The following is a 22,070-nucleotide window of genomic DNA, read 5'->3' as shown; positions in this document are numbered from 1 at the left end:
GTTGGCCTCAATTTCTGTAGAAGATGGGACAGGACGGGAGGCGAGTCTGACAATATACTTCAACAACTCAGCAAGCAACATTTAGAAAAACGCCAGGGGTATCCTACTGGGTGTCTCTGGCTTCCCTGTGCAGTGACAACAGATCACTTGTCAACAGAATAGAGAAACATGACAATTGTCATCAGGTAAAAGATTCCAACTTCTTTATTATTTTGAGTCTTGGACTAACTTAATGTTTCATTGTCATTAGTCAGGTTTCATCAAGTTAGATTTAGCTAAATTCCTTTACCCCTGCACCTAGGTGAACTGTGTATTCCACAAACCAGTTTTTCTAAATCATCTGAAATAATCACCATCCACACAAAATACAGTGTTGTTTTTCATGGTTTATTTATTTATGTAGTTTCATAAATTAACATATACCTAAAAAGCACGTACATTGTCTAACTGAATAATGTAAACATACAGTATGTACGTACATGCTATCACAGAAAGAGTTGTGTATTGTCTTTTTAAAGTAAGATCAAAACACTGAAAAAATGTTTTACTCATAAATATGATCAGACGTTTACATACTCATAAATCTTTTATAACGAGGAACACTGTCCTTTTCAAAGAAAATTAATGCATTCAATGTCTGTGGTATTTTCTGTGTTAGATAAAATGACATAACCTTTTTGCCTAAGGGATACACCGCCTGTCTCTTGTTATCTCAAGCCTTGAGAGGGCCTGGATGACAAAGAGGGAAACCTCCAGCCAGCACAGGACAGAAATGGAAAGGTCAACACCACAAATTTGCATGTACTCCCATAAAGGCTCATTTGAAATGAAAATTTCATGGAAAGGCATAATGTTTAGTACACCAAGGGGATTTGTGTGGACATTTTTTTTGAAGAGAACACCACCAGCCTTTAAACTGACTGTTGACTTTGAAGACACACATTTGACTTTCCAACAGGCTTAATTATTTAAACCACAAACAATGGTCATTACAGCTGAATGGGCAGGTGACAAGACTAACTACCACGGTTAGAGGTTTCGTTTCCATGGGCATGATACATGCTAGAAATGTAGTTATAGTATAGTCTACATAGGTAATGTAGTTTTTATAATCAGAGAAGTATTAATATATATGTATAATATTGTGAATATATATAATGTATTTTTACATATATGTTTATTTAAACTCTTGTTATTGATGCGCACAAGGCAAATTAATGTTATGTTTATTATATCTCAAAATAAAATGTATATGATACAACCTATAATGTGAAGATTATATGAGCTGTTATTTGGGTAACAGTGAGTAAAGTTTTGGGTGTGCAGGTTCGAAAAGGCGTTTCGCTGTCAAGAAGTTTCCGGTTTGGGCGTCTACCTTCAAAATAAAGGCGTCAGAATTATAAGTTGAACGTTTTCGTACTTAATAGTCACACACACACCAAATGAAAGCTCAGCTTCATGCTTGATTTGAGAAAACTGATTAAACTACACAAATATGTAGCCTGTTTACCTGCAAGAGCTGCATATAGGCTAATAGACAGAAAGCACTGTCACAATTCATCCTTGGTTGTAAGCAAAGGCCTAAAATGCATGCACATAACATGTTTGCCTGCACTTCAACAGTAGGTAAACATTTCAGATTAATTATAAAATAACAGGCTGTCCAAGTCAACTATGCTTCACAGGTGGGAATTTTCAGACAAATCCCCGCCCAGACAACTGTCACCCTTAGATTTTTAATGGGAGTGAAAATAAATCCTAGATGAGGATTTTGACACATATATGGGGGGAATAATATATGCACTCTACATTTTAGTCTCAATTAATTCTGTAGGTAATTTTAGGGTGGTTACCCAACACTGTCAAACACCTTTATTTAACAGTGGAGAGTGAGTGAAAAGGTGACAGAAAAGAGCCCTGATCTGGACATCGTGGAGTCATTCTAGGATGGAGAAACAAAAGCCCTCAAACAATCTATATTCAGATTTTATAGGTGCTGTTTAAAGGCATAGGGTGGTCACACCAAATATTGAACTTTTGTACTTTTGCTACACTCTGCTGCACAGTGTAATCCAAACATTATGAAAGACTTGTAAAATAGTATATTATAGTACAGTTATTACAGCAGATAATATTGCAAACAATGTTTAAGTTTGTTTGTGTTTTTAGTATTAGGTTTGTGGAAGTGACACCTTTATTGTGAAGAATCAGGCCGGAAGTCTTATTGTTGTTGCTGCTTGCGGAACACCGCGCGGCTCTCCAGTCGTAGCTGCTCAAACACTACTAGCAGTCAGCGCCGCAACGAATGGAGGCGAACGGGTGGAAGAGACATCACCAAGGAATTGCTTCGCTATCAAAATAGCTCCCCCTCGGATGTAACGAGGATTTTTTTTTTAATCTGAAGATATTTCAGCGGGCAAAAGAAAACGCCACACTTTTTTTTGTGAAAAAAGTCGAATCGGTTCCCCTTTCTTCCTGACGAGATCGATTGCCTGTCATTTAAAAAAAGGGCGTGTGTGCGGAGTGAAGGCAGTTTTAACCATTTAATGTAGGTATATAGGGTGTTTTAGACATTTTTTTACACGATCTGGGTCTGAAGGACACAGTCGAGGATGGGATGCACACTGAGCACAGAGGACAAGGCGGCGGTGGAGCGCAGTAAAATGATCGACAGGAATCTGCGGGACGACGGGGAGAAGGCAGCCAGGGAGGTCAAGCTGCTGCTGCTCGGTAAGAAGATGGGGGACTCGGTCGGTGGACGAACTTCGCCGTGTGTTCGCCCACAGCTGTGTTAGCTCAGAGGATACGGGAGGGGTTGGGTCGGGTAGGGTGGGGAGACACCCAGCCATGAAACCTACATTAGTGTAGGATCATTTATTTGGTTAATGGTCAATGTTAGGTGGCGTCAGTTGTGAAGTGTGAAAGAGTTTCAATTCCGCATCGCTAGCATACTCCCCTCCTTGCTAGCTACAGTTAACCGTCAACTGTCAACTCTGCCTCTAAATGCCACATAACGTTATTTCCAAACGGGGGAAAAGACGCTAACTAAACGATTCTAGCCAAAATACCAACAACATAATACCAGTGTGTGCTTATTTGAGAGTTTTAATCCGTCTTATTCAAGTGTTGTGAGAATTACACACATAGCAAGTTTTTTCTTTCTTTTTTTCCCCCTGCTGTTGGCATCAGGTCCATTCAGCCATCTCTGTAGAGCATTTGTATTGACTAAATCCTTTCAACAATGGCACATTTCCTCTCGTCTGGTCCTGTGCAATGCGGTGAAAATAGGCCTATGGCTCATTAGGGGCCCAGGCCTGACTGAAAACTTTGTTGAGGCCAGACATTTTAGGATATTTAAAGGTTCAATCCCTGTTTTGTTCTTTTTTTTTTTTACTTCAAAGTTAAGCTCTTCAGCAGGCTGGGTGGATTTTTCCCTTCCTGTAGTATTACCTACAGTTTCCTGTGTCTGAAAGCCAATTTGTCAATCCTGTTGCCTTGTCTTGTTCTCATCTCAAGTTCTAAAATACGATACATATATGAGTTGTCTGGAAAAGGGCAGGCTTCTTGCGCAAGAAATACAGGAAATTGCAATAATGAAGTGGTACAAATGAAGTCTAATTTAGTTAAAAGCCACTTAAACATGAGCAGAAAATCGCAGCCGTTTAAACTAAATTGCCACAGATCAACTTAAATAAAGCAGTTGTATGACATTAAATTCTGATGTAGAGATAGTTGCCTCATGAACCTCTCATTACTCTCAGCAATGGCCAATTTTCACTGACCTTTGTTTGCCAACACTGTTTTCAAATCCTACTCCTGTTTATGTAGTGCCTAAGGATCCACCAACCATAGGCTTTTATGTTGGTGAATTGATATATCCCTATAAAACCTACCTGGAGGATGTATTATGAATGGCACAGTACACCCATTAAGGTCTTTTTTTTATTTCATTATGGGATTTCTTGCATTCATTACCACTGTTTTGCCATTTCCTAGCTTGCTCTGACAACCCTGTATGCACAATTACGCGATTTGCTTGCCTTTAAAAGCCAGCCATGTGTAACTGAATGGCATTACTTACATGTGGAGAAACACTGTTACCCTTGTAAATAGAGGCCATAGGTGAAAAACTTTTCCATCAACCCTTGAGGTGGTTGGCTTCGGGAAATGTTGACATGCACACACATGGTATGTGGGTTACCAGGACACAAAGTCTGAAACCAATATCAATAGCGGGCAAACACATGACAGAAGGCACAGAATAGGAGCTGTTAGCTGCTTTTGTGGACAGATTTGTAAGCCGGAGCAAGATAAACAAGATTTCTCCATGGTTTATTTGCACAACTCGGCTCCACATTTGCTACCATTCCTGTTGGTGTTCATCTAAATGACAGAATCTTTACATTTCTTGGGACAGAAGTAACATTTAGTGAGTTTTGTTTGAACCAGAAGGTGCATTTTTCTTGCCACAGGTAGACTAGATTCCTCAGGTGCTTGGAGGCCAGATGGGGCTTGGTGACTTAAGCAGAGAGCAAGTTGGGTCAAGTTTCTGCTATGCTGCTGTAGGGCGGAATATGAGTTTTCATCAGGCGTTGCGCTGACAAAGGCCAGGTAGCTTTACTTCACCCATTCTCTGTTTTTGGTTGAAAAGCCCATTTTGTCGAGATAGTTGTATGCCAGGTCGTGTGGCCCCACGCGTGGCTGCTTCAGCACGACTCCCTGCCATTTATGTTTGATCCATTGAGCATGGTAGCCAGGTAACACACACACACACACACACACACACTGCCTCTTCAGGTTACTGCCTGAAGTGACACACAGACAGGCCGAGACGCCAGGAGAAAGGAAGAGAGGGCCTGTAAGATGAGAGCACTACTAATGACAGAAGCATTAAAAATGAAAAAGCTCCACTGCAGAGAGGCGAGAGGCCTTAGTTAGGAGTTTTGGGTTGTTTACCCTGCGGATAAACAGTCACTGAAAAGATACAGTTTCAGAGTTGTTGCTTCACCAGCAATTTTGGAGTATACTTTTCTCTAAACACACCGTGTCAACAAAGATAAAGAGTCAACAAAACCTGTGGCTTGATAGTAAAAGGCTGGCAGGGCTGCAGAGATGTGAAGAAAACAAAGTCTCCTGTGTATCTCATGGTGGCGACCCCCATACAAAATATGTAGCTATTTGTGTGTGATTTGGTGAGTGGTTCATGTGGTGACCACCTGGTTTTCAAGCGTTGTCCTAAATGTTAATCACAGGCTTACTTGCACTCCCTGTCGCTGGCATGAAATAACTCGGCTGATTTAAAAAAAAAAAAAAACTTGCAAAATGATTTGAATCTTTGTGTCGGTGCACGCTGTCAAGTTCAAACCTGGTGGCTCAGGTGTCTTTTGTAGAGAGGGAATGTGATCTGAACATTTCTCATTTAGCTCTTATTTTATCTCGTGGACCCAATTATCCTACTATTCATATCTACATGCTAAAATAGATTACAATCTCCTCAGCCTAATTACTCTTTCTATAGCTGTCGTGTTACTGTGGAAAGAACAGGGACTGTGGGAACTGTTCTCTCTTTTAATGTTTCCCATATTTTTAAAAATTATGTAACCATCTCAACTGTGTTACTCATCTTGGAGACTTGGGGAAGGGGGGGGGCCCTCACAATAAACGCGGACAATCAAAGTAGTTCAATTGTTCACATTCCTTTATATCCATTAGGGTTCAACATCCCTGTGAATATTTCAGCTTGTGCCACGGTGTGTGGGAAACAATCTTTTAGCTATTGATCTGCTTGTTGCCAGATCGATCCCTGTGATTTAGCACGGTCATTTCCCCCAGTGGGTAGCTCCGCTCTGAGGATCCTGGAATCCTTCATGAGTGACTCAGACTTAAATCCCCCTAGAGGGAGAGGGAAAGAAGAAAAAAAAAAAAAAGAGGAATTGGATAGTGAGTGAGAGGAACAATAAATCATAAAGGAAAAATGACTGTAGGAGACAGAACGTAAAGGGAGAAGAGGGATGTATATGTCTGAAAGAGAGTGGAGGACTGAGAGAGGGAGACAGGGATGAATAGCGTTGGCTTCATGCTGCTAATGTGGCATCACTAATTTGGTTAGCACATTGTGCCAAACTTCATAAGCCCTGCTTCAATCCTTGGACTGCTCGCACAAAAAGTGGACGTGTACGGGCCGCAGCATGGCCCCTACAAACCTCCCCACAAATGTATCTTCATGCCATCGATTTGTCCCCGAAGCGAGCACGAGCTACTTCGAAAAAACGGAATTTTTCTACATTTAATTTTGGTTGGTATGCAAGGACACATTACGAATTCTCCATGAGAATCAGCAGCAACAAATGGTTAATCTGTAAATGGAGAAGGCTGCAGATCGGTAGCCATTTTAATCACATTTGTCTCCATACTGCCATTGTTATAAAACATTCCTCGTCCTCGCTGCTTTCGTACTCAGAGGAAGATCATCCAGAGGGAGTTCCGAGAAGAAAGATGTGTTTGCGGTTGGCAGATAGAAAAAGCTCTGTTCTCTGAAACGAAAAGAAAAAAAGAAAAGAAAAACCTGTCCGCTTTTCACTGCAATGGTTCGCTTGGATTTTCCTAAAATAGTTTGAACCGCTAGAAACAGAAACCAGCTGCTCCAGTGGTTTTGACTGTGTTGCTGTTTTGGGGTGGGCGTATCAAAGCTGTGGGTGTGTAACATGACTCTGCATGAGGAGCGGTAGGTCAGGCCTGTGGTTCCATGTAACCCTTAGAGGTCTCTGTGTGTTTGCGTGTGTGTGTGTGTGTGTGTGTGTGTGTGTGTGTGTGTGTGAATGTGTGTGTGTGTGAGAGTCCCTCAGGGATTCACACAGCCGAGTATTTGGCCTCAGAGCACAGGGAGCTGCCACTGTACCATCACCTCCCCCCCCTTCAGGGCGCTCCGGCACCCGAGTGGTGACACGTAATTAAAATAATGTGTCCTCAGGTGAATCTCATCCAATTATACTGAAGGTGAAGTGCCAGGCCTGTACTATCAGCATGCAGTTACTGCTGAGGGAGAGTTTGTAGGAATGCAGACACATGCACACTGCAGTGGGATGTTTATGTATTTATTTATTCATTTTGTGGAATTCAGACTTTTATAAATAAAGCTCAGGAGAAGCTGTAACTCACAGCATGAAGCAGGCGCACCAACAAGTGGCATGTATCAAAAATGCAGTGTTGTATTTTTTTTTTTTTTTATGTTTTTGCAACACCAGGGAAAGTGGAACTAGATTAAGCAGATGATTTATTATGCAAGAGCAAACCATCTTGTCTCTGCTGACAGTGTCACGAGGTAACAGATAGTGCTAGGTTTCATGATATGATTCCACTTCCTCTTATTCCGTTTCTAGAGCTGGGGCTGTTTACTCTGGGAATAGTCTCTCTCAAGTGGTTTGGAAAATCTTCCCTAGTGGCAGGGGAGCGTTACATCAGTGACAACCGGCCAATAACCGATTCTGTGGTGCTGTAATATGAGGACATTGAGTGCACATTAGTAGATGTAATGTAGTTTATGGTAATACCCATTAGAGCGCAAGAGTCTAATGAATGTGGTCGTCACAGATGACTTTGATTGGAAAAAGAAAAATGTTAATAAAAGCGCACTTCCAAGTGACTGGTTATGAGTGCATCAAGTACAGTAGGGGGGGGGGAGCAGCAGATGCATAATACATAATGGTCTCGGTGGAAGCCAACATGTCTCACACACACACACACACACACACACACACAAACGCACAACCACAAAGCCTCCTCAGGTGACTGTGGCCTCACACTAGAGATGTCCTGGATATAACGAGAGCAGTTGCCATGGCACTGTGACGTTTGAGAGATCTGTAGAGCAAAAGCTGCGCCGACAGACTGATTCCCATTATACTCTCCCCATGTATCCCCCCCCCACCCCCTTCCCCCGCTCTGTTCATCATAGCATTGTCTCATCGGTCAACTCTGACGGTAGTCGATCTAATCAGGCGCCGGCGCCGAGTGCCCACCCATCCTGAAGAGACACCATGTTTTTCGGCAATTCACAGCGCCATCAATAATGATCTGTTTTACCGTTAAGTTGTGCGCCACGTAAAGGCCAAGAGCCGCCACACGCTGAGACACCATGAAGTGAAGTCTTTTGCTGATGAAATTCCAAATACACACACTGTTGCCTATACAATGTCAAGATTTATTCACAGCAAAGTAGAGGGTGTCTTCTGACCCAGCTCGCCAGTTTTGACTAATCAGTATATTACGCTGGAATTGCATGAAACTGAGGCCGAAACAGAGGTTTAAAGGCTCCTTTTAACTTCAGCACACACATAACACACACTCTTGTTTCTCAGTTCTCCTTTCAAGAGTTGGTTTTTCTAAGGTTTCAGTTTCATGGTTCCTCATTATGCCATTAGGCCACATTAGATCATTCACTGTATAAAATCATAGTAAGTGCTTATTTCTTTGAATTACACAGAAAAGGAAGTGTGCTTGTTGATATAAGGGTTAAAACACAGGAAAATATTAACCTCTTGAGATATTTACACTCTAATAAACCTCTTTTTCTTCTGTCTTTTCTAGGTGCTGGTGAATCAGGGAAAAGTACAATCGTCAAGCAGATGAAGTGAGTGTTGCATCTAATCGTTCTACACACCGAACAGTCGAACTCTTTCTTCCTCCAGTGTATCAACAATGACTTCTTGCATCAGATATGCGTAATGGCAGCTCACTAGATATCATTTTCAAAGAGTATTCATTTTCCACAACACAAACAGTGTCAAACACCAATCATGCTTTTACCGCGTCTCTCTGGGTAATATTACGCTCTGCGACTCGCACTACAAACAGGTACCATCCGTAATGAATCATGAAGACAAGCCAGCAGAATGCATTAGGATAGACTCAGACACACTCATCAATCAGCAGACATAGACGTGCCAGAGGCGTGGCATTTTTTTACATTTTTAAGCAGCTGCTCTGCTGTGATATTGCTTTTTCTATTGGCTCCTCACCTGTGAAGGATGTGCTGAACGCTGCTCCTGTAGATCTGTTATTTTCCTCACCACTGTGAAATCCGTTTAATGTAAGGGAAGTATTTACTTCACATTTTTTACCATAATACAGCTAACAGATCTACATGTTGCTTCGTGTGTTTCCTGAAAGCCTTATGATTGTCTGTATTTTTCTTATTTAAAATAAATCCCATGAAAAGGCCCCAACCGACTATGAATTGATGCTTCTAACTGGGGCTGAAAAATGACTCGAAATATTATCAAAATCACAAAATGACCAAGTGCGATATTCCAATCGTAGGTGCTGCAATTTTGGTAAAAAATAGGTAGATTTAGGTAAAATGTGTCACAACATGCCATAAATGAAGCATTGTGGTGCTGCAGAGATCCCCCGGCCTACAAATCATATTCTGCAGATGTGAAGGGAAGTGCTTGTTTGGTATAAACCCTAACAAAAATCACATCACCATTATTTTTATATTTTTTTCCAGTGAAAATCAAAAGCAAAAATGACCATTCCAACTGAAATTGTGACTCAAAATCTTTTCTCAACTTGCTGTCTCTCGTTAGTGAGGATCTGCTGCTTTTCTTTGTCTGTTGTTAATATATTTTGGGGCTTTTAAACTGTTACTTGAACAAAACAAGCCATTTTGAAAATGCCATCTTGGGCTTTTGGAGCTTGTGACTAGAGGAAATAATAGGGAGATTAATCAATAATGAAAATACTTGTTATTTGCAGCCCTACTACCATCTTTTGCCTGTGTCGTTAAAGCCTGATCGAGCTTATTAAGACCTATGGTTTTGTCCAATAACTAATAAAAAAAAAAAAAAAACACTGTTGTACTGGGTGATGTTCCTTCATTACTGTAAATACGGCCACTTATTTTTTATTTGAAGTCAATCCCACATTCACTGCCCTACTGCCATAAATACTCACTAACACAACAAACCTGCAGCTGAGAATAGTCCCAAACAAATGCCCTAATTACTGCTGTTTAAGTAACAATTTTCTAAAAACAGCTGTGTCTAGCTGTTTTAGGAGACTTTAGCCTTTTTTTTAACATCTTCAGGAGGAACAAATGAGCTTGAAGCTGAGAGCTGCAGACAGGGACTGGAAGTCCAAAGGTACAGAGAGGTGGACTAACACCTCGGTGGGATTTTATTAACAATAAAAAAAAAAAAAATAGGACAATGCCAGTTTTTCCTTTAACTGCAAAATTGTTTCTTAAAAGGTAAAATAAATGTTGGAACCCAATACATTCATTTTACATAGTGTGCATTCAGATGATGCTTTTATCGTAGAGTAACTGACACTGAGTGCAACTGTAAGAAAAGCTTCTTTTCCCTGGATGACCATAATTTAAGCAGACAAAAATGAGGAGCATAGAGATCAGGGCCACTGTGGCCTGGCAATATTTCTGCGGAAGTAACAATGAGCATGTAAGGTCATAGTGTTACAAGAAAGATTAAATAAGAGCTGAGGAGAAAAATAAGTCTGAGAAAGAGATTTCTAAGAAAGCAGACACATCACTGAGTGGAGAGAATTTACTGTGAAAAGATTAGTTTTCTGTCTCTGACGGTCGCAGTTGGAACAATTTTGTCAATGCCGTTTTGTTGCTGTAACAGGCCACGTTTCTGCCATGCATGAAAATGGCTCTACCGCTGACCAGCTTTTTCTTCCCCCCTTCTCTGCAGGATCATCCATGAGGCGGGCTACTCAGAAGAGGAATGTAAGCAGTACAAGGCTGTGGTCTACAGCAACACTATCCAGTCCATCATCGCCATCATCAGAGCCATGGGGCGCCTCAAGATTGACTTTGGCGATGCCGCAAGAGCTGTGAGTGAGGGCGAAAGAGGGAGAGAGAGAGAGATATGTAATTTATTTGGTTTAAAGTAGAAACCTGAAGTGAATTTGTGGTGGATACTAACATTGAATACTCAGCAAATGCTTAGGTTTGAATGTAGTCATGGTTTTCAGAGGTCATTTCAGGTCGTTTAAAATGTATTGTAATGGTTAAAAGTCAAATTAGGTGATGTGACGTTATGTTGTCGGTGTCACATATGCAGAAGACATGACAGTAAAATAGTTATTGTTCAGCAAATGTCTCTGAAATGTCCTTATAACCCTGTAACTGGGATTTCAACTTGGTAGCAGATTAATGCTAACTATAATGGTGATGCAATGACTTTGGTGGTTGATTTTCTTGATATTGACACCACCCTGAACTCTCTCCTAGGATGATGCACGACAGCTGTTTGTGCTGGCGGGCTCCGCAGAGGAAGGCTTCATGACGGCAGAGCTGGCCGGTGTCATTAAGCGGCTCTGGAGGGACGGAGGTGTTCAAGCCTGCTTCAGCCGCTCCCGCGAATATCAGCTCAACGACTCGGCGGCATAGTGAGTCACACAGACACACACAAACACACACACATACACATAAACAACCTAGGTAACAGTTGCAGGGTTTGCCAAAATCGTGAGTCACCCGCTGAACAGACCCGATGGCCCTGAACACGGCAATTTATGTTAACCACTTTTAATGACAAAGTCTTTCACATCACTCGAGCAGAAGCCCAAATTACTGCCATTCCACTGCAAACACACAGAAACCTGATGCCATAAATAGCCAAACACATGTTGTCCCAGCCTTCAGCCATGTTCAGAGAGCAGAAAGCTACCGTACCGTGCATCTGTCTGGACTTTTAGACTGTCAATATTTGCCCTCCTTTGCCAACCCTGAAGAGCAGTGGCTGGAAAGACTATTTAAGCTTTGACCTTACACCTCAGCACAAGAGTATTCGCCACTGTGCTTAAAAAGTGAAAAGAAAATCACACAAACACAGAGATAATTCTCTCAACTGTCCCGTTGTTTTTCTTGACCAGCCTGAAAATGGTATATATTGTGCAAGAGCCCTTGGCACTGGATCAAATGATATCATCACAAGGCGAGTTTTGTTGGGAGAAAAGCCATTTGCCTTGTTTTTTTGCTGCCGTGGAACAAACATGAGTGGTTACGGCACAGGCCGAGGGAAGGCAGTAGTTGGCCATTTTCTAATTGGTTCCTTTAATCCTGCTGTCCAGGGGCTTTTCATGAATAGGAAACACCATTGTTAAACCTAGTATGTTTCACTTCACTTAATGCCTTGGAAGACAAACAAAATGGCTGTTAACTTGAAGGGGAGATTACTTGTGTTTGTCTGCTAGTTACAAGAGGTCACTAATCTTTCTCCTTTGAAATTTATCAGCAGTAACCTTGAGGTAGCAGCCTGGGTCATGATATGTCCAGATTGTGTAGGTTTGCATGTGATGTCCTGTGTGGGCAAAGCAGATGCACCCATATAAATCTTGTTATATAAATCTGTAAAAGCTGTAAGCAGAGGCACCAACATTTAGGGGTTTTTCATGAAAGAGTTTTAATATTTAGATGGTTGCTATAGCGCCAGAGTGAGAGCCAATGATCATTTTGTCTGCAGAATGCATTTTCATTCATTTGTCACAGTTACTTTTAGAAATGCGGTTTCTTTTTTTCATTTGTTATGAAAGTTCCTGCCATGGAAAAATGTCTCATGGCTGCAGCTCACCATTATTTTAATTATCGTGTTCTGTTGATTATTTTCGGTTTGTTTGATGTTTGACCAACAGTTCAAAACTCGAAGATAATGAGTTTAGTAACATAGAACACTAAGAAAATGAGTAAAAACGTTTCATTTGAGGAGCTTGAACCAGGGAATTTTTCACATTTTGTTACTTAAACAATTCAATTTTCTGTCAATCAACTAATTGATTAATCAATTAATCATTCAATGAAAATGTCTCATATGCACTGTTGGTATGCATAAGAATTGCATATGAAACATTAAGAAGATTGCCAAAATATCATGATAAATTAATAAAATTCAATTCATGTATTTGCAGCTGGTACAGTTCACCTGGGAAATTAAAAAAAAAAAAAAATATATATATATATATATATATATATAATACATACAGTTCACATACAGTACATAACAGTTTTTTGAGATGGTTGCAGTAGCGCAAGAGTCAAAGAGTGCAAAGGTTTTACTGTGCAAAGGTTTGGGGAGTTTTGTTGACGGGGCAATAGTTTTAGAAATCAGAACAAAAGAAGAATGAAAAACGTGTTAAAATGGATAAAGAATTCATTCTCTCATGATCCTATTCAGGACCATGAGAACACTAGAGTCTATCCCAGCAGGTATTTGGCAAAATGTGGAACAGCACCCTCGACAGATGGCTTGTCCATTCCAGGACTAACACGTTCACACTTGTATGTAGGACGTTTCCAACTCAGCTGCATATTAGACCCAGGGAGGAGCCCAGAGGGAATCTACCAAACAGAGAGAAAACAATGCACATTCCCCACTGAAAAGTCCAGAGCTCAGATTTAAACCCAGGATCTGTTTGCTGCGAGGCAACATCTCTAACCACTAAGTCACTGTGCCGTCATGTCTAAATTTAACAGAGACGAGTTTTATATCTTATCTCTTAAAATGCGTGTCCAGAGTTTTAAAGCTCAATTTTACTGCAGCAGAAAATAACTCAATTTCACAACATGTGTAGTCATCTGAGCTTAACTGGTTTCTCAGTAAAATGTGTTACAAAGAGTGTTTCACCCAGGAAGGTTGAATCATGACTTGTTTTCAGCCTGAAACTTGCAATCCAACCAGAATTATCTTTGAGAATGCTTTGGGAGTTGTTTGTTACACTCTTGACCTTGATACTTCTGACACAAATTTTCCCACTTGTTTCCCCCTCCTGCTCTTTTTCACTCCCTCTTTTTTTCCTCTCCTTTCTTCTCCTGTTTTTTGTTTTCCCTCCTTAACTCCTCCTGCTCTTTGCGTCCTTCCCTCAGCTACTTGAACGACTTGGACAGGATATCCCAGGCCACCTACATCCCAACTCAGCAGGATGTCCTGAGGACTCGGGTCAAAACCACGGGCATTGTGGAGACGCACTTCACATTCAAGGACCTGCACTTCAAGTGAGAATTTCTTCACTGTAACAACTGGCTCGAGCTCAAAGTGTTTTACATGATGGCTTAATTGGGTTTCCTTCCTGTCACTGACTCATTCGCTCCCATAGAAATTCCCTTTTGTGCATGTATAGCTGTAAGTTGTGACACAGTGTGTGAGGGTGTTGCGCACATCAGTGATGACTCAGTTATGGCCCTCTGTTGAAAAAAAAAAGAAAACAGACAGGAAGTGGGGGCAGTAGGCTTGATGATGTCATGATAGCAGAAGTTTGGTGGCTGATGCCGTTGCCATTAAAAGTCACACTGCCGGCCACAAGACACAAGGGAGAAATTCCATGTTATTTTTTCCCATAAACACACACGCACATACAAATAGGAAGCCTTGCTCAGTGTTTCTGTCTTTTCTAAATACACAACATAATGTACTGTACTATTGTGCAGTATATTAATGTGAAGGATGTCAGTCAAGATGAATGTTTTTGTTTATTTGATTTTCAGTGGTTTACAGGCTTTTGAGTGTTAATTATTTATTCATTATTTTCCGTGATAATCTGCTTTTTACACCGATTACATGTGGGACTTGTCTATTTTCTACTTCTACTTTGCTTTTTTTCTAAGCAGACTAACTGGAGCTGTTACAGAAGCTAAATGCAGCTTTTGTTTCTCTTAACCATACCACAGTTACATGCATTTTTTTTCTGATTATTTCATACAGTGGCCCTTCGGAATCTGATTCGAAAATGCTCATTGCTTTGAATGAGCTAGCCTTTTCTAAATTGTCCTGAATGGGAGAGATGCATGAAGATCAGAATAGGCCGACATTGAACATTTCCATACAGGCAGTAAAATAACCCACATTCATGCCTCTTGGCTGAACAAATAAGAAATACAGTGCAAAAGCCAGAAGTCTGTTCCTCTTCAGAATCTTCTTTTTCTTCTGCCGTAACACAGTCATTGTGTGAACTGTTCTCTACAGACGTTTGCTGGACAGATGCATATTTATTTCCCTTTTAACATTTACTATTATCAACAGACATAATAACTCCTCCACAAATTTCTTTTTGCCTTTGGGCTCCATAAACAATGCTTGTATTGTATTGTATTTTACTATTGTATTATTTCACTATATTGTGTTGTATGTATGTATGCTGAGGAACATGTTAACAGTTATAGTTCCCTCCCCCCTCTCCAGAATGTTTGATGTTGGCGGTCAGCGATCTGAGAGGAAGAAGTGGATCCACTGCTTTGAGGGTGTGACCGCCATCATCTTCTGCGTGGCCCTCAGTGACTATGACCTGGTGCTGGCTGAGGATGAGGAGATGGTGAGTGGTGCAGCCCCTGACTCATGGAGGAAAGATGATAGCAAGGCAGTCTGTGTTTAGGCACAGCGGGAACTCGTGTTTACTGGAATCGTGATGGGTCAGAGGAGTAGAAATAAAGGATAGGCTCCATACAAGCTCTGTTCCATGTTTATGGATCAGTGATCACACAACTCGCTTTTCCAGTGTGAAAGCACAATGAACCGACGTCATCTTTTCTTCTTCTCACCAGAACCGGATGCATGAGAGTATGAAGCTGTTTGACAGCATCTGCAACAACAAGTGGTTCACGGACACCTCCATCATCCTCTTCCTCAACAAGAAGGACCTGTTCGAGGAGAAGATCAAGAAGAGTCCTCTCACCATCTGCTACCCAGAATATGCCGGTGAGACTGGGAGGATTTTGCAGAAAATGTTTTGTTTTTTTGGGCTTTTATGCCTTTAATGGACAGCACAGTGGAGAGTGACAGGAAACGGGGAGGCAGAGAGAGGGGGAATGACATGCAGCGAAGGGCCGTCCGATGCAGGATTCGAACCGGGGCCGACTGCAGCGAGGACTGTAGCCTCTACACATGGGGCGCCTGCTTAAACCACTACGCTACACGACGCCCCTGCAGAAAATGTTTTGACGAAAGTAGCAGAAATTTCCCCAAGATAAACTAATGATGATGAATGTTTTCAAAAAGTTTAATGTGTGCGTTCTGCCATAGCTGTGGATTAAAAATGACTAATATAATGATGATATATAATATTTGATCGTTTGTGACCTTTATAGATGCTGGTAGGGCGATTTTATTACCTTTGGAGGAGCAAGGCTAGCTGTTTTACAGTGTGCATACTAAGCTAAGCTAAACAGCTGCTGGCTGTATCTATTATTTTTATGAATTATTCCTTTAAGCATTCAGTCTTGAGAGGAAAACATATGATGACAATAAATGTTCAGTTAAATGTTGCGTTTCCAGGATGATGCTCAGCCGTGTCACTCAGTCCTCGAATACTACAAATATACAATTTAAATGCCTTTACTTCCTGACTGCTTCACTTCCTGCTCCGCGTCTTTTCCAGGCTCCAACACGTACGAGGAAGCAGCTGCGTACATCCAGTGTCAGTTTGAGGACCTGAACAAGAGGAAGGACACCAAGGAGATCTACACCCACTTCACCTGCGCCACGGACACCAAGAATGTGCAGTTTGTCTTCGATGCCGTCACCGATGTCATCATCAAGAACAACCTGAAAGACTGTGGTCTCTTCTGAGGATAATGACGATGAAGACGACAACCCTTTTTTCTTGGTAAGGAACCTTCATCATCGTGTGTGTGTGTGTGTGTATGTGGCTCTGCGTCACGGATGAGGACACATGACGGGATTATGAATGAATGCGTGTTCACTGTAGCATCAGGATGCAGTGGGAGTTGCTGATTAAACCATTTGGGAGCCTGGTTTAAATGTCTTCCTGTGCAATCTAGCTCCTCTATTGCAATTGTTTTTAACAAATTGGCTTCCAATGGTTTTGTTTCCAGAGCTTAAGCATTCAGAATTATGGAAGAGCATAGCTTGACTTGACCAAAGATGCAGCGTAATGAAATCTATAATTTAATCACTGAATCACTGAAATGATTGCCTTTCTTTATGGGAGGATTAAACATTTTCTGCTCCACTTAGATATTTGTGAAATGATAACAGCAAGGTTGAGCTCTCTAGAACATGTCTTTAAATTGATCCATCCCTCCTTTTTAACCCCCTTTCTTCAATTTTCTTTCTCCTCTTCTCTCCTTAGGCAGTGGAGCCAGCTTATTGTGCATCTTTGGTGGGGAAGATGAGAAGAGTCGGGAGGATCAGTCACGGACCAGTGCTGTACTATATGCCACTTTTAACAGCTTTATTTATGTTTTTGTCTTGGAACATTTTGAACTAGCGTTACGACATTTGTGTAGGATGTTTGTATCATTGTAAAAACGTCACAGCAAATTTTCGCACATTTTGTTTATTTCCTGATTTGTTTTTTTTTGGTATTATTTTAAATTTTTGAGGAGAAGGAGGAGATCATTTTTTTGCTGTTCCTTCTGCCGCTGTCTCTGGAAAAGGAAACTTTGCTATTGATGGAAATGCTTCTTTTCTTCCTTCCATACAACCAAAAAGGGAAGAAAAGAGGTACAACTTTGAGTCCAGTTTGTTGGTACTTGTGCCTTCGCATGCCTTTCACTGCGGTCGTAGTCCTAATGCTTGTTCTGTTGCCTGCTGAATTGTTCTAAACATAAAGAGGTAAACTGTTTTCATATGTTAGTGTCCCTGCTATCTTCTATGTGCACACCACTGAGCTATCAGGACGAGGAGGAGGATTTCCCTCTGGTCTAAAGGTACATGGGTCTCCATGGTGACCAACATGTAGCCTCCACAGTCCCCTACCCCCCCCCCCCCCCCCCCCCCCCGCCATGACAATGGAGGGCCTCACTGGCCGATCACACAGTACAATGCTGAGATGTATATTGTTACATTTACCCCACAAATCTGGGGTTCAGGTTTTTAAACAGTGTATAAAATATCCATTCTTCCCAACCATTCAGAAAATGGTTAGTCAAGGCACTGAGCTTATAATACGCTCAAGTGTTAAAAGTACAAAGACCAGAGTAGGCACATTTTACTGTATATTTTAATGTATTTGGTGTTAAGGAGATAAAAAACTGAACCACAGAAAAAGATGGTTGTAAAGGTAAGGATGAGGTCTGGAATGTTTTGAGTTTCAGATGCCATTCTTGGATCTTATCCAGTGATGATTTGGGAGTAGAGGTGCTGCTTGAGGATCCATGAAAACTTTCATTCAGGTGACGGAAACAAAGACGGTCAAGGGAAGCCTGATCTGTGATTTTTAGATCAGTACTACTTTGCCAAGAAGAGTGGTGATAAATACGATCCTGGATCTGTTCATATAAAGAAACTGCCACAACTGTCAATGTATGTGTATGTTCTCCACGAAAGGAGAATCTTTGTAGACTCATCTCCCTTATTTTGCTAATAAAAACCATTTACAAACATGGAGTTGAGAGCATTTTCTCTTCAATATGCTTAAAGATTAGTTCTTTTCTTCTTACACGATGCTTTTATCAGATAATAGGTCGCACACTCCTGCTTTGATGCTTTTGTATTGGTGTGGTTAGACTGTGCCATTCATCAGCCACTTCACACCCTCATGAATGGCGGGCCTGCCACCATGTACTGTTCATACTTTGTGCCTTATGAACTGAAAGACCTTGTCTCCTTACAGGGAGTCCCACACAGGCAATTAGAGATAATGTCAGTTCTGCACAAAACCTCCATCTCATTTCTATTCCTGTGTGGCCTTTACAGCTGTGCACCTGCAGTAGTACTCAATACAGAGGCCTGTTAGGATGAAAATTTATCATGCCTGAACATTTGGGTCACAGCAAGAAGGTTGACGTGTGTGTACTAATGATGGAAACCACCTTAATCTTATTTTCCTATTTGCTCATGACTGTGATGTAAGAGCATTAGTAAGGCTGTCTCCACACTGTGACCGGTGTGTATATTTGACTTGTGTCACCCTAACAATTTGCATTGTAAATGTGCTGTGACATGACCTGAGAATGCCGTCAGTGATATGGCAAAGATGCTTGTTTACACTACAGTTGACACAGAGCATTTTTCCCCATTCATTCAGAGTTGTGTAAGGACACTTTTCACATATACATTTCTACACACCTTTTCTTCTGTTCTGGTCTTCACCGTCTCCTGGCTCTTTAATGTTGCACTGTGTTCTTCAGCTAGCTGCCAAATTTGTTTGACATTTGACTCTGGGCAGGTAGCATGGAGGCTTCCAGTGTCAAAAAAGTATGGTATAGAAACTAAAGAGTGACTACACTCAACCAGAACAGTAAAGTTGTAGGCTTTTAAAACCGACGAGATAAATTAAAAGATGCTAGAAATTGCTGAGGACTGATAAAAACTTCAACTTCTTTTCCCTCGCCATCTTGCAGCAAGTCGTTTGAATCGCTGCGAATATAAATGAACAGATAAGCAGGGGAATGGTAGCATATCATGCTAGCCGCTTTTATTAAACCTCGTGTTTAAACAACGGCAAAATTGTCATATCACTACGCTATGATTCGTCATAGCTCCACCACAACCCGCACTATTTCCCCCATCACACTGTAAGTACAGTGTAGACGCAAAATTAGAATGGTTCTTCTTTACATGTGCCATCTTACAGGAAGTCTGAATGCCTGAAGTCTGAATGCCTGAACATTTGGGTCACAGCAAGAAGGTTGACTTGTGTGTACTGATGATGGAAACCACCTTAATCTTATTTTCATATTTGCTAATGACTGTGATGTAAGAGCACTAGTAAGGCTGTCTCCACACTGTGACTGGTGTGTATATTTGACTTGTGTCACCCTAACAATTTGCATTGTAAATGTGCTGTGACATGACCTGAGAATGCCGTCAGTGATATGGCACAGATGCTTGTTTACACTACAATTGACACAGAGCATTTTTTCCCATTCATTCAGAGTTGTGTAAGGCCACCTGGCACATGTAAATACATTTCTACACACCTTTTCTTCTGTTTTGGTCTTCACCGTCTCCTGGCTCTTTAATGTTGCACTGTGTTCTTCAGCTAGCTGCCAAATTTGTTTGACATTTGACTCTGGGCAGGTAGCATGGAGGCTTCCAGTGTCAAAAAAGTATGGTATAGAAACTAAAGAGTGACTACACTCAACCAGAACAGTAAAGTTGTAGGCTATTAAAACCGACGAGATAAATTAAAAGATGCTAGAAATTGCTGAGGACTGATAAAAACTTCAACTTCTTTTCCATCGCCATCTTGCAGCAAGTCGTTTGAATCGCTGCAAATATAAATGAACAGATAAGCAGGGAAATGGTAGCATATCATGCTAGCCGCTTTTATTAAACCTCGTGTTTAAACAACGGCAAAATTGTCAAATCACTACACTATGAATCGTCATAGCTCCACCACAACCCGCACTATTTCCCCCATCACACTGTAAGTTCAGTGTGGACGCAAAATTAGCATGGTTCTTCTTTACATGCGCCATCTTACAGGAAGTCGTTTGAATCGCCATTAATATAAAAGTATAGCTCAGAAGGGGAATGATAGCATATCAAGATAGTTGGTTTTTATTTATCTTTACGTTTAAATAACGGCAAAAAAAAACAAAACTTTGTCCCATCACTCAGCCATGAATCCTCAAAGCTCCGCCACGTCACGTGACGTGGACGTTAAGTGATTCTTTACATTCGCCATCTTGGAGGAAGTCGTTTGAATCGCCGAGAATGTAGAAATATATATTAGCAGCGGAATCGGAGTCTGACAATCTAGCTGCTTTTCTTCAACCTCATGTTCAAATAAGTTAGTCACAGTACAACAGCCATGAATTCTTAAAAGTGTGCCACGACCTGCGCCCCCCCACCCCCCTATTCACACGGTAAGTAGAGAGGGCTGTGAATGCTAAATCAAATTAACAGCAGGTATTTTTAATGACAGTGGACTTAAAATAACTCATTTAACATGAAGTTAAACCTTCGTTACACATTTCTCCAGATGAATGGTGTCCCACAGGCCTGTCATTCTTCCCAGAACTGACTAAATTGGACCAAAGTGAAATAATTTCCGTGCAGTCATTTCAGGTAGGCCATTTACATTTTTAGTTCCTGCTGTGTTGCTTATTTTAGCTCATTGTGCACAAGTGTTGGCTGTTTCTGTGACACTGCAAGGAGGTATGGTTATTTGGTCCTCCTGTTTTTCTATGTTCACCCACAATATGATTTCTGGATGAAATACTGTTTTAAAGCAGAATTAAATGGAAACTTAGCTATTTAACTTTGGCTATATAGTGGACACTGAATGCAACACTACTGTTTAGCATGTAGCTAACATACTAAGCCATAGTAGCACTGGTGGAAAAGAGTCACATGTCAGCGAACTGACTCATCAATATTTACCTACAGTTTGCTAACATTTGGGCACATTAGCAACCTCAGGCTACCAGAATAAGTGATGAGCAATAGGATGTGTTATTGCTAATGAATTCACTTTTTATTTGTAAGAAGAAGAATGTGTGTCTCTCTAAAGTCTCACCATAAAGGAAGTCTCTGCAAAGTTATTTTAAGAAAGACAGAAAGTACTGCTTTCATTGCCTGTCTTGACATAAGTGATGCCCTTTTCAATTGCATTTTAAGCGATTTGGCACCACAGACACATTGCATGTGTGGGTTGTTGCACACAACAGTGAACACTGCTGATTTGCATGTGTGCTGGCACTCTCCTGAGCCGCAGCGTTAACCCTGGCATCCCCATGTTTGAGCTTTTATGACAGCTTGACAGTTCAAGGAGTAACAAGTCTGAGGGAGATAAATGAGAAGGCTGGGTTTAGGCTGGGTTTATGTGAAGGCTCCCATGGGTGGTGCCAATTGGAGAAGCTGAAAGTGTGTGTATGTGGGTGGGTGGTGCATATGCTGTATTTATAGCACCTTTTAAAGATGAGAAAGGGAGAAGAAGACGGAGTGAAAAAGGGGGCGGCCATGATACATCAGTGTAAAAGCAACACCGGTGACACTGTTGAGGTTTCTCTCAGCAATAAACAGAGGGTGGGGAATGTTTGAAGTGTATGTGAGGGAGAGGAGGAGGGTGTAAATAGATGGAACAATAGAGGCATTATTTCACTGTTGTTCCATTGCTGTGTTTACTGTCTGCTCTCTCCTCGGTCA

The 22,070-nt window shown here is 41.2% G+C and overlaps 1 protein-coding gene across 1 annotated transcript; it reads left to right on the top strand.

The window, feature by feature from the left end:
* Positions 1 to 2,266: 2,266 nt before the first annotated feature.
* On the top strand, positions 2,267 to 18,358 carry gnai1 (guanine nucleotide binding protein (G protein), alpha inhibiting activity polypeptide 1). The gene is made up of 9 exons (XM_023413134.2): positions 2,267 to 2,730; positions 8,587 to 8,629; positions 10,713 to 10,854; positions 11,255 to 11,412; positions 13,886 to 14,014; positions 15,198 to 15,327; positions 15,557 to 15,710; positions 16,390 to 16,617; positions 17,104 to 18,358. Exons 1-8 carry the CDS (start codon positions 2,613 to 2,615, stop codon positions 16,578 to 16,580), a joined length of 1,065 nt encoding a protein of 354 aa, XP_023268902.1. The 5' UTR covers positions 2,267 to 2,612; the 3' UTR covers positions 16,581 to 16,617; positions 17,104 to 18,358.
* Positions 18,359 to 22,070: the final 3,712 nt, after the last annotated feature.

This window comes from Seriola lalandi, unplaced genomic scaffold, assembly GCF_002814215.2.
Source record: "Seriola lalandi dorsalis isolate HSWRI2012SDOR001 ecotype SW California unplaced genomic scaffold, Sedor1 jcf7180002054504, whole genome shotgun sequence".
Lineage (NCBI taxonomy): Eukaryota > Metazoa > Chordata > Actinopteri > Carangiformes > Carangidae > Seriola > Seriola lalandi.
The sequence above is the reverse complement of the archived record's forward strand: the minus strand, read 5'-3'. Positions and strand labels throughout refer to the sequence as shown.